At 49.2% G+C, this 12,561-nt stretch overlaps 1 protein-coding gene across 1 annotated transcript in view; it reads left to right on the top strand.

The window, feature by feature from the left end:
• Positions 1–12,561, top strand: part of LOC137300372 (glutamate receptor ionotropic, NMDA 1) — a 223,097-nt gene that overhangs the window by 20,394 nt on the left and 190,142 nt on the right. Inside the window, exon 3 of the mRNA XM_067969456.1 lies at positions 3,068–3,244. Within this exon, the coding sequence (XP_067825557.1) occupies positions 3,068–3,244 (177 nt within the window). The remainder of the gene's footprint in view (positions 1–3,067; positions 3,245–12,561) is intronic.

The raw sequence follows: 12,561 nt of genomic DNA, 5'->3' as shown, positions 1-12,561 counted from the left end.
TCAGCCAAAACATAATCTTATCCACTACAAATGGGATTTAGCCTGTCTCAGGATTAACAATCTAACCTTTTACATCAAAACCCAACTCATCCCGTGCATCTCGAGTTCCATTATTATTCCAGGGACCATTTTTACCCCATCATTATATTTCTACCTGTGACACTCCCTCAGGCAGAAAAACACCACTCGACACACCATGTATTTCAGACTAAACTACAAATTGGTTATTGCGAGAAAGAAATATAAACGGAAACATGTTAAATTGGCTGAAGAAATAGCAATACAATGCTTCAGTCTCTCGGATACTTTAAAATGTTTCCTAAGACCAACTTATGAAAGTGTTTCGAGATTATTTCAAAGCCCCTTATAAGCGTGTCTTAGAAATCTGTAATCTGGGATCTACAACTGAACTGTGAAACTGATCCCAGCCCGAAACTCTGAACTGTCACTCGAGACAGATCAAAGATACAATGGAGCGGCTGGACTATAAAAGTCACCTGACTAGCAAATGTCCAGACCTAGTCCAGGCCCTGCACACCTAGGAGTTGTTAAAGGCTGGAGACAGGCCCTGCCCCTTGTACAGGTAATTACCAGAACAAACCAACTCCTTTCTCACTGCCTGACTCAGCTCCTGAGGAAAGATAGTTTCCATTTTAACTGTAGTTAGTTCAAAAATCATTCACATCTCCCTATACATAATTAACATTATACAAGAACGTGGTTAGAATGTGGAATCTGCTGTTACAAGGAGTAATTGAGAGGAAAGCATAGACACATTTAAGGGGAAGCTAGGTAAGTACAGGAGGGAGAAAAGAACAGAAAGATATGCTGATAGAATTAAATGAAGTAAGGTGGGAGGAGGCTCGTGTGGAGCGTAGACCTGTTGGGCCGAATGGCCTGTTTCTCTGCTGTAAATACTATGTAATTCTATGTAAGAAGAAACCATGTAGTTACCATTACATCAGTTATTCTATAAACCATCCAAACTCTTTAATTTGATTCGAGCTCAGTACTGAATATACATTATTCCACATGTAATGATCCAAAACTTTTGATTAGATTCTAGTTTGTAACTCACTCTGTGATATCCAGCATTCTACACATTAAAGGTCCAAATCCCTTGAGTATATTGCAGTCTATAAACTCACTCCTGTGTATCCATTGCCCTGTGGGTAACTTCACTGATCAATATCTAAATCCCCCTCCCCCCACGAACCCGTTTTAGATTGCAGCCTGTAACTCACTCCCGGGTATCCGTTATTCTATATATAAACCCCCAAACCCCTCGATTAGATTCTAGCCTGTAACTCACTGCCTGGTATTCGTTATTCTAATTTAAACCTCGGGAGGGCGGGCTGTTTGAAGGAGAGTCCTAACTCGGTCAGTATTGTGCATCTCCTAGTGATGAGTTATATATTAGCCCCGGGGATGTGGGAGCAGAGTACCCACCTGCAGACTACATGGCTCTCGGAAACTACACCTTGGGCCACAAAATACACAAATTATGTTAATTAGAATGAATTCAGAAAGTGACTGAATGAGCAGTCTTAAGTGGACTTTATGAAATGTTTGTTTACTGCAGGGATTTTTCTTCTTGATTTACTTCCTCTTCAATGAGTGAATTAGTGAAAGATCGGCTTGCAGCCAGAACCTGTTCTTCTGGAATAAAAACAGAAAATGCTGGAGGAGCTCAGCAAGTCAGGCAGGATCTGTGGAGAAAGAAACAGAGTTAACATTCAGGTTAAAGACTTTTCGTCAGTGCTGGAAGATGTTAAGAGTTAAAGTTTTTGAGCAAATACAGTGCCAGGGGGAGGGAGGGAGGGAGGGAGGGAGGGGAGGAATGAACAGAAGGTCTGTGAGGACACAAATGATTAAATGACAAAAGGGATGATGGTGCAAGGCAAGGAGGGTGATAATGGGTCAGGTTAAGAAACAAAAGATTGATCAGGAGTAGCTGTAAATGGCAGCAGCAGAACCATTACCAGCACTAGCTGACTGATGTGGTTATGATCTGAAGTTATTGAAATCAGTGTTGAGTCCGGAAGGTTATAAAGTGCCAAATCGAAAGATGAGGTGCTGTTCCTCGAGCTTCCATTGAGCTTCATTTGAACAGTGTAAGAGACTGAGGACAGAGAGGTCAGGGTGGGAGCGGGACAGGGAATTAAAATGGCAAGTGACCGGCAGGTCAGGGTCACACTTGCGGACAGAGCGGAGGTGTCTGGAATTACTAGAGTTACCCTAGAATTACTGGGCCCTGTGACTGGGAGCTCTCTGACCCCAGAATTACTGGGCCCTGTGTCTGGGAGCTCTCTGACCCTAGAATTACTGGGCCCTGTGTCTGGGAACTCTCTGACCCGAGAATTACTGGGCCCTGTGTCTGAGAGCTCTGTAACCCTGGAGTTACTGGGCCCTGTGTCTGGGAGCTCTGTAACCCTGGAGTTACTGGGCCCCGAGACTGAGAGCTCTGTAACCCTGGAGTTACTGGGCCCTGTGTCTGGGAGCTCTCTGACCCTAGAATTACTGGGTCTTGTGTCTGGGAGCTCTCTGACCCTAGAATTACTGGGTCTTGTGTCTGAGAGCTCTCTGACCCTAGAATTACTGGGCCCTGTGACTGGGAGCTCTCTGACCCTGGAGTTACTGGGCCCTGTGTCTGGGAGCTCTCTGACCCTAGAATTACTGGGCCCCGAGACTGAGAGCTCTCTGACCCTAGAATTACTGGGCCCTGTGTCTGGGTGCTCTCTGACCCTAGAATTACTGGGCCCTGTGTCTGGGTGCTCTCTGACCCTAGAATTACTGGGTCTTGTGTCTGGGAGCTCTCTGACCTGAGAATTACTGGGTCTTGTGTCTGGGAGCTCTCTGACCCTGGAGTTACTGGGCCCTGTGTCTGGGAGCTCTCTGACCCTGGAGTTACTGGGCCCTGTGTCTGGGAGCTCTCTGACCCTGGAGTTACTGGGCCCTGTGTCTGGGAGCTCTCTGACCCTGGAGTTACTGGGTCTTGTTTCTGGGAGCTGACTACCTCTTGACGCTATGTGGCCAATCGCTGACTGAAGCTGTGTTTTTCCGGCAGAGTATCCATCTCTCTTTTCTCCGTACTGTGCCACCCTATTCTCACCAAGCTCAGGTCTGGTTTGAAATGATGAGGCGTTTCCGATGGGGACACATCATTCTGGTCGTCAGCAATGACCATGAGGGTCGGGCAGCACAGAAGAAGCTGGAGACTCTCCTGGAAGAAAAGGAGTCAAAGGTTAGTGTGTCACCTTTGTGTAACTTCCCGAGTGTTATGTGTATGTAGATATCTGTACGTGAACACATTTTCTCTCCATTATGAACATGGCTAACATTATGCTTTAAGCATCTACGGTGTCTTGAGTGGGACCTGACAAAACTTGTATTTATCATTTCACGTGCTTCATCATAGTCAAAATCTGCTACGTGTAATCAGCGGCAGGATGAGAGCCGTACACTGGAGCTGTGCAAAAAAAAACATCTGCAGCTCTTCTTAAAGTTGGACCAACTCCTCTTCTCAACGGACCTGAGAACAATCGCGTGGCACCAGATACAGCTCCTGTTGGGGATCAGCCCCGGGCAGTGATCCCTGCGGTCGGCCCATTCTCTGCCAATTTAAACCACGCTACAAGCCTCAATGCAGCAGCATCTGGTCCAACATTCAACTGAGCGGGAGGGGGGACCCGCGACTGATCCACCTTCACACTCCGCCCATCCCATTCCCAATCCCAATCCCAGGGATTGATGTGAGTGAATTAGAACGGCTTGTCACTTTAACGACCCCCACCCCCCTCTCCTCAGGCTCCTTAAACCTCCCGCTGGACCTTTCACTCATGGGACATAAGGAGAGAGCGGGAGATGTGGGAAGAGCGTGAATTGGCCGATCCTAAAACATTGACAATCGCCTGGCCTCAAAGACAGTGAAACCCGTTCCACTTTAACACTGAGCAGAGCAGTTACAGCCACAGGAGAGCTGGTCATACCGGGAAAACTGATCCAAACGTCAAACAGGACAATGATTGGGATGGGGTGAGGGGTCAGGGATTGCGATGGGGTGAGGGGTCAGGGATCGCGATGGGGTGAGGGATCAAGTAAATCCAATAAATCTGGTAACTTGTGGGCTGGCAACTGAAAAATTAAATTGAAAGCTGCCGGATTGTTGTAAAAACCCAATGGAGTCACTGATGTGCTTCCTGGTCTGGTCTACGACATAGGAACAGGAGGAGGCCATTCAGCCCCTCGAGCCTGTTCCACCATTCAATTAGATAATGGCTGATCTGTATCTTAGCCCCATGTACCCACTGTTGCTCCATATCTCTTAATACCCTTACTCAACAAACATCTATCAATCTCAGTCTTGAAAGCTTCAATTGACCCAGCATCCAAAGCCTTTTGGGGGAGAAAGTCCCAGATATCCACTACCCTGTGTGTGAAAAAGTACTTCCTGATTTCACTCCTGAATGACCTAACTCTAATTTTTAAGATTGCGCCTCCTTGTTCTGGACTCTCCACCAAAGGAAATAGTTTCTCTGCATCTACTCTATCGAATCTTTTAATCATTTTAAGCACCTTGATTAGATCACCCCTCAACCTTCTATACTCAAGGGAATACAAGCCCAGTCTATGCCTTATAAAGTGAAGGGCAAGGCTGGTAGAAGTAGGGAACCTTGGATGACTCGGGAGATTGAGGCCCTAGTCAAAAAGAAGAAGGAGGCATATAACATGCATGGACAGCTGGGATCAAGTGGATCCCTTGAAGAGTATAGAGATTGCCGGAGTAGAGTTAAGAGAGAAATCAGGAGGGCAAAAAGGGGACATGAGATTGCTTTGGCAGATAAGGCAAAGGAGAATCCAAAGAGCTTCTACAAGTACATAAAGGGCAAAAGAGTAACTAGGGAGAGCAAAAGAGTAACTAGGGAGAGAGTAGGGCCTCTTAAGGATCAACAAGGTCATCTATGTGCGGAACCACAAGAGATGGGTGAGATCCTGAATGAGTATTTACGGTTGAGAAAGGCATGGATGTTAGGGAACTTGGGGAAATAAATAGTGATGTTTTGAGGAGTGTACATATTACAGAGAGGGAGGTGCTGGAAGTCTTAACGCGCATCAAGGTAGATAAATCTCCGGGACCTGATGAAATGTATCCCAGGACGTTATGGGAGGTTAGGGAGGAAATTGCGGGTCCCCTAGCAGAGATATTTGAATCATCGACAGCTACAGGTGAGGTGCCTGAAGATTGGAGGGTAGCAAATGTTGTGCCTTTGTTTAAGAAGGGCGGCAGGGAAAAGCCTGGGAACTACAGACCAGTGAGCCTGACATCTGTAGTGGGTAAGTTGACAAGGTACCGCATGGTAGGTTGTTACGTAAGGTTAAATCTCACGGGATCCAAGGTGAGGTAGCCAATTGGATACAAAATTGGATTGACGACAGAAGACAGAGGGTGGTTGTAGAGGATTGTTTTTCAGACTGGAGGCCTGTGTCCAGCGGTGTGCCTCAGGGATCGGTGCTGGGTCCGCTGTTATTTGTTATTTATATTAATGATTTGGATGAGAATTTAGGAGGCATGGTTAGTAAGTTTGCAGATGACACCAAGATTGGTGGCATTGTGGACAGTGAAGAAGGTTATCTAGGATTGCAACGGGATCTTGATAAATTGGGCCAGTGGGCCGATGAATGGCAGATGGAGTTTAATTTAGATAAATGTGAGGTGATGCATTTTGGGAGATCGAATCAGACCAGGACCTATTCCGTTAATGGTAGGACATTGGGGAGAGTTATAGAACAAAGAGATCTGGGAGTACAGGTTCATAGCTCCTTGAAAGTGGAGTCACAGGTGGATAGGGTGGTGAAGAAGGCATTCGGCATGCTTGGTTTCATTGGTCAGAACACTGAATACAGGAGTTGGGATGTCTTGTTGAAGTTGTACAAGACATTAGTAAGGCCACACTTGGAATACTGTGTACAGTTCTGGTCACTCTACTATAGAAAGGATATTATTAAACTAGAAAGAGTGAAGAAAAGATTTACTAGGCTGCTACCGGGACTTGATGGTTTGACTTATAGGGAGAGGTTAGATAGACTGGGACTTTTTCCCTGGAGAGTAGGAGGTTAAGGGGTGATCTTATAGAAGTCTATAAAATAATGAGGGGCATAGATAAGGTCGATAGTCAAAATCTTTTCCCAAAGGTAGGGGAGTCTATAACGAGGGGGCATAGATTTAAGGTGAGAGGGGAGAGATACAAAAGGGTCCAGAGGGGCAATTTTTTCACTCAGAGTGGTGAGTGTCTGGAACGAGCTACCAGAGGCAGTAGTAGAGGCGGGTACAATTTTGTCTTTTAAAAAGCATTTGGACAGTTACATGGGTAAGATGGGTATCGAGGGATATGGGCCAAGTGCAGGCAATTGGGACTAGCTTAGTGGTATAAACTGGGCGACATGGACATGTTGGGCCGAAGGGCCCGTTTCCATGTTGTAAACTTCTATGATTCTATGCAACCTGTCCTCATAATTTAACCCTTTTTGCCCCAGTATCATTCTGGTGAATCCGTGCTGCACCCCCTCCACTGTCATTCAGGCCTCTTGAGATAAAGGCTAACATTCCATTAACCATTTTGATTGCTTTTTGTACCTGCCCACCAACTTTTAGTGATTTGTGTACCTGGACCTTTACAGTTCCCAGTTAGATTCCGATTTGTTTTTCTTGGATCCAAACTGAATGACCTCACACTTCCCCATGTTGAACTCACTTAATCTGTCTATGTCCCTTTGTAACTTCCTGCTCCCATCTACACAACTTACTGTAACACTCAACTTAGTGTCACCTGCAAATTTGGATGTACAACTTCATTCATGTCATTGATAAACATGGTGAAAAGCTGAAGCCCCAGCATAGATCCCTGGGGACACCATTTGTTACATCCCTCCTCTCTGTCTCCTGCATCCCAACCAATTTCTCACCCATGTCGCAAGGTTGCCCCCAATTCAGCGCATTTCATTTTTGATAATCTCTTGTGTGGAACCTTGTCAAATGCCTTCTGGAAGTCCATATGGATAATATCCATAGACACTCCCTTATCCACCATGTTAGTGACCTCCTCAAAAAATTCAACTAAATTAGTCAGAAGTGACTTACCCTTCACAAACCCATGCAGACTCTCTAATCAGCTCAAATTTGACCAAGTGCTCAGTCACTCTGTCCCATACCAGGCTGCATTAGCAGAGGGACAGAATACAGGACCTACTCCGTTAATGGTAGGGCGTTGGGGAGAGTTATAGAACAAAGAGACCTAGGAGTACAGGTTCATAGCTCCTTGAAAGTGGAGTCACTCTTACGGCAGAGGGACAGAATACAAATCAGAAGGGGTGATACTACAAACTTATTGTTAGGGTTACAGCACCAAAGCGAGTAGATAGAGTTAAGATACTGATCAGCCATGATCTAATTGAATGGTGGAACAGACTCGAGGGGCTGAATGGCCTACCCCTGTTCCTATCTTCCTGGAGCTTAGGCCTTGTCTGGAATCCCACAGGCAATATAGGTCCGTGCACCATGGGAGGGAGATGGTTGACCTTGGGAGGCTGCACCACTGATCTCTGGAATCCAAGCTAAGAGGATGGATTGAGAAAGTTGGGCTTGTTTTCAATGAGACAACTTAATAGAAGTTTTCATCTTCTGAAGTTTTCATCTCCTGGTAAATAGTTCACACTGACCGAGGGTTCAGAGCATACTTTAAAAAATGAGGAGATTGGAGGTAAATAGAGAAATCAGTCAGAACTATTTCACACCGAGGGTAATGGACTCATGGAATAAGTCACCAGGGAAGGTCTTTGAAGCAAATCTGGTGAAGAGGTAACTAGATACGCTTCTAGAGAATGAACGGGTATTGGGATATGAGCCTCGAAATTACTGTTGGCAGAAGGGATCACACTGCAGTAAATCAGGGAGGACGGTTCCCAATCATTGACCACTACACTTCATCTTGCTGGCAGCAGGACACAGAACATAAGAAGTGGAGTAGGCCATTCAGCCCCTCGAGCCTGTTCTGCCATTCAGTTAGACCCTGGCTGATCTGTACCTCAACCCCATTTACCCGCCTTTGCTCCATAATCCCTTGATACCCTTACCCAACAAAAATCTATCGACCTCAATCTTTAAAAAAAATATTCAATTGACTCAACATTCACAGCATTTTGGGGGAGAGAGTTCCAGATTTCCACTACCCTTTGTGTGAGAAAGTGCTTCCTGACATCAGTCCTGAACAGCTTAGCTCTAATTTTAAGATTGTGCCCTGGATTGTGTACACTAAAGAGCACAATGTATGTGAAAGACCAATGGAAGGGTTTAACACCAGGATCGCTGTCAGTTAAGGAGGGAATGAGCTTAATTGCTGGGCTTTTGCATTGCATCTGCAGTATATTCTTCACCCTCGTACACAACAGCAACAACTTGCATTTACAAAGCATCCCAAGGTGCCTCACAGGAGCGATTATCAGTCAAAATTTGACACCGAGCCAAATAAGAAGATATTAGGACAGGTGAAAGAAGTAGGTTTTAAGGAGCATCTTAAAGGAGGAGAAAGAGGCAGAGAGGTTTAGGGAAGGAATTCCAGATCTTAGGACTTAGACAGCTGAAGGCTCGGCTGGCAAAGGTGGAGCGATGAAAATCGGGGATTCGCAAAAGGCCAGAATTGGAGGAGCGCAGAGATCTCTGAGGGTTGTCGGGCTGGAGGAGGTTAGAGATAGGGAGGGGCGAGGCCATGGAGGGATTTGAACACAGCATGAGAATTTTTAAATCGAGACGTTGCCAGACCGGGAGCCAATGTAGGTCAGTGAGCACAGGGATGACTGGTGAATGTGACTTGATGTGACATATAATTTGGGTATTAGGAGCTGAGTCATTGTCTGTAGCGGGGGGCAGTTCTGTGCCCCCAGGATGTGGTTGTTTTGGACAGAAGGTTGGTTTGTATACACTGCATGATTGGGATTGTGTTCAGTGTTCCTCTGGTACTGGAATTGGCTAGGAAGGTGGACAGGAACAGGTGCCAGTTATGTCAGATGGCACTATGCCATCCATCAGGTGTATTGATACACAAAAAAAACTTGAATTTATATAGCGACTTTCGCCACCTCAAGATGTCCCAAAGTGTTTTACAGCAATGATGTACTTTTTGAAGTGTAGTCACTGTTGTAATGTAGGAAACGGTGCAGCCAATTTGTGCACAGCAAGATCCCACAATCAGCAATGTGATAATGATCAGATCATCTATTTTAGTGATGTTGGTTGAGGGACACCGGGGAGAACTCCCCTGTACTTCTTCAAAATAGTGCCATGGGATTCTTTACATCCACCTGAGAGGGCAAATAAGGTCTCGGTTTAACGTCTCATCCAAAAGACGGCTCCTCCGACAGTGCAGCACTCCCTCTGTATTGTACTGGAGTATCAGCCTGGATTTTGTGCTCAAGTCTCTAGAGTGGGACTTGAACCCACAACCATCTGACTCAGAGGTGGTAGTGATACCAACTGAGCCATGGCTCACAAAAAGAGCGAGGGGCGCAGATACATAGAGCTAGATCTCAGGTTCAGATACATAGATCTCAGGGTGCAGTTCACACTGGCACAGGCAAGATGGGTTGAAATGCCTCCTTCTGTGCTGTAATTTGTTATTTTATGAACCACTGTCATGTTTTTGGTTTGTATTGAGATTCCTTTGAGTTTAGAAGGTTGAGGGGTGATCTAATCGAGGTGTTTAAAATGATAGAGGGATTCAGTAAAGTAGATACAAAGAAACTGGGGGAGAAATTTCACATTGTGGCACCTGTTCTACAGACGTAAATCGGCCGCCAAGGACCAATATAGCAGTGGTCCCCGCCCGATCGGCACACGAATTCGGATGACTGCGAAATTCATCAGGGCCTTTTTTACATGGCCCTGGCTGCTGCCTAAAGCAGGCATGAGGCCTCTTGAATATGTTAATAGGAGCATAACGCCTGGGAGAAATTTATCAGATGATCTATGTCCTGCTCCGCTGAGGTTTTCAGGAGTTCACTGTGGTCTAACCGAAAGTCGCCAACACACAGGTAAACTTTTTAAAAAGGAAACTTCCTTTAAAATGGAGCCAGGAGGAGCAGGAGTGCTCGTCCCACCCAGCTCCACAGCACCGCTGTCGACCCGCCATCGCCCACCTCCCGTTCTCCTTCCCTTCCCCCCCCCCCAGGCCTTACCTGAGGGCCGCTGCCACACAGGCAAATGATTTTGATTTCCCTCTAGCCCACGTGGGTCAGCCGCCTCTGGATATCAATAAGTGCTCGATTACTTAATGAGGCCCGAGGCCCAATTTCTGACATGTCTCGGGCCTCTCCGATAACGGACCAAAACGAATATAGGCCCTAGTATTTCCTCAGGAAAAGATGGCACAATCTTAAAATTAGAGCTGGGCCATTCAGGAGTGAAATCAGGAAGCACTTTTTCATGCAAAGGGGAGTGGAAATCTGGAACACTCTCCCCCCATAAGGCCGTGGATGCTGGGGGACAATTGGAGCTTTCACGACTGAGATCGATAGATTTTTGTTGGGTAAGTGTATCAAGGAATGTGGAGCAAAGGTGGGAAAATGGAGTTGAGTTACAGATCAGCCATGATCTAATTGAATGGCGCAGCAGGCTCGAGGGGCTGAATGGCCTCCTCCTGTTCCGATGTTCCTACTGGTGGTATTTCTGGGTTATTACAATTAACTGTACAGTGCTGCCACCTATAGGACTGTGGTGGTAGTGCAGCCAATGTGTTCTTGACCCTGTTGACTTTGCATGGCGATCATTTGAGGAGGAAGTTGTGCAACATTAAAATGGTCACAGATACCAGTGACGTGAAGATGCATTTCAATCCAATGCACATTGTATGTTCATACGCCTACAGAAAATGGTTTTCCAGACACTCTTTCATGGGAACAGTGGCCCTTTAATGGACTATTTATCGACATGTTCCTTTTTCTAATGTCAGAATAATGCAGTTGTGTCATAGCAGGAAGGTGGGCTGGGGGGGGAGAGCAGGGGGAGTGTGGGCAGCACGGGTATGGGGGCTGGGGGGAGAGAGCAGGGGGAGTGGGGGCAGCACGGGTATGGGGGCTGGGGGGAGAGAGCAGGGGGAGTGTGGGCAGCACGGGTATGGGGGCTGGGGGGAGAGAGCAGGGGGAGTGTGGGCAGAACGGGTATGGGGGCTGGGGGGAGAGCAGGGGGAGTGTGGGCAGCATGGGTATGGGGCTGGGGGGAGAGCAGGGGGAGTGTGGGCAGCAGGAGTAGGGGGGCTGGGGGGAGAGAGCAGGGGGAGTGTGGGCAGCAGGAGTAGGGGGGCTGGGGGGAGAGCAGGGGGAGTGTGGGCAGCAGGAGTAGGGGGGCTGGGGGGAGAGCAGGGGGAGTGTGGGCAGCACGGGTATGGGGGCTGGGGGAGAGCAGGGGGAGTGTGGGCAGCATGGGTATGGGGGCTGGGGGGAGAGAGCAGGGGGAGTGTGGGCAGCACGGGTATGGGGGCTGGGGGAGAGCAGGGGGAGTGTGGGCAGCAGGAGTAGGGGGGCTGGGGGGAGAGCAGGGGGAGTGTGGGCAGCACGGGTATGGGGGCTGGGGGGAGAGAGCAGGGGGAGTGTGGGCAGCAGGAGTAGGGGGGCTGGGGGGGAGAGCAGGGGGAGTGTGGGCAGCAGGAGTAGGGGGGCTGGGGGGAGAGCAGGGGGAGTGTGGGCAGCAGGAGTAGGGGGGCTGGGGGGAGAGCAGGGGGAGTGTGGGCAGCACGGGTATGGGGGCTGGGGGGAGAGAGCAGGGGGAGTGTGGGCAGCACGGGTATGGGGGCTGGGGGGAGAGCAGGGGGAGTGTGGGCAGCAGGAGTAGGGGGGCTGGGGGGAGAGCAGGGGGAGTGTGGGCAGCACGGGTATGGGGGCTGGGGGAGAGCAGGGGGAGTGTGGGCAGCATGGGTATGGGGGCTGGGGGGAGAGAGCAGGGGGAGTGTGGGCAGCAGGAGTAGGGGGGCTGGGGGGAGAGCAGGGGGAGTGTGGGCAGCACGGGTATGGGGGCTGGGGGGAGAGAGCAGGGGGAGTGTGGGCAGCAGGAGTAGGGGGGCTGGGGGGAGAGAGCAGGGGGAGTGTGGGCAGCAGGAGTAGGGGGGCTGGGGGGAGAGCAGGGGGAGTGTGGGCAGCACGGGTATGGGGGCTGGGGGGAGAGAGCAGGGGGAGTGTGGGCAGCACGGGTATGGGGGCTGGGGGGAGAGAGCAGGGGGAGTGTGGGCAGCACGGGTATGGGGGCTGGGGGGAGAGAGCAGGGGGAGTGTGGGCAGCACGGGTATGGGGGCTGGGGGGAGAGCAGGGGGAGTGTGGGCAGCAGGAGTAGGGGGGCTGGGGGGAGAGCAGGGGGAGTGTGGGCAGCATGGGTATGGGGGCTGGGGGGAGAGCAGGGGGAGTGTGGGCAGCACGGGTATGGGGGCTGGGGGGAGAGCAGGGGGAGTGTGGGCAGCAGGAGTAGGGGGCTGGGGGGAGAGCAGGGGGAGTGTGGGCAGCAGGAGTAGGGGGGCTGGGGGT

The sequence above is a fragment of the Heptranchias perlo genome, chromosome 31, assembly GCF_035084215.1.
Source record: "Heptranchias perlo isolate sHepPer1 chromosome 31, sHepPer1.hap1, whole genome shotgun sequence".
Taxonomy (NCBI): Eukaryota; Metazoa; Chordata; class Chondrichthyes; order Hexanchiformes; family Hexanchidae; genus Heptranchias; species Heptranchias perlo.
Note: the sequence above shows the minus strand (reverse complement) of the source record. Positions and strands in the feature narration are given on the sequence as shown.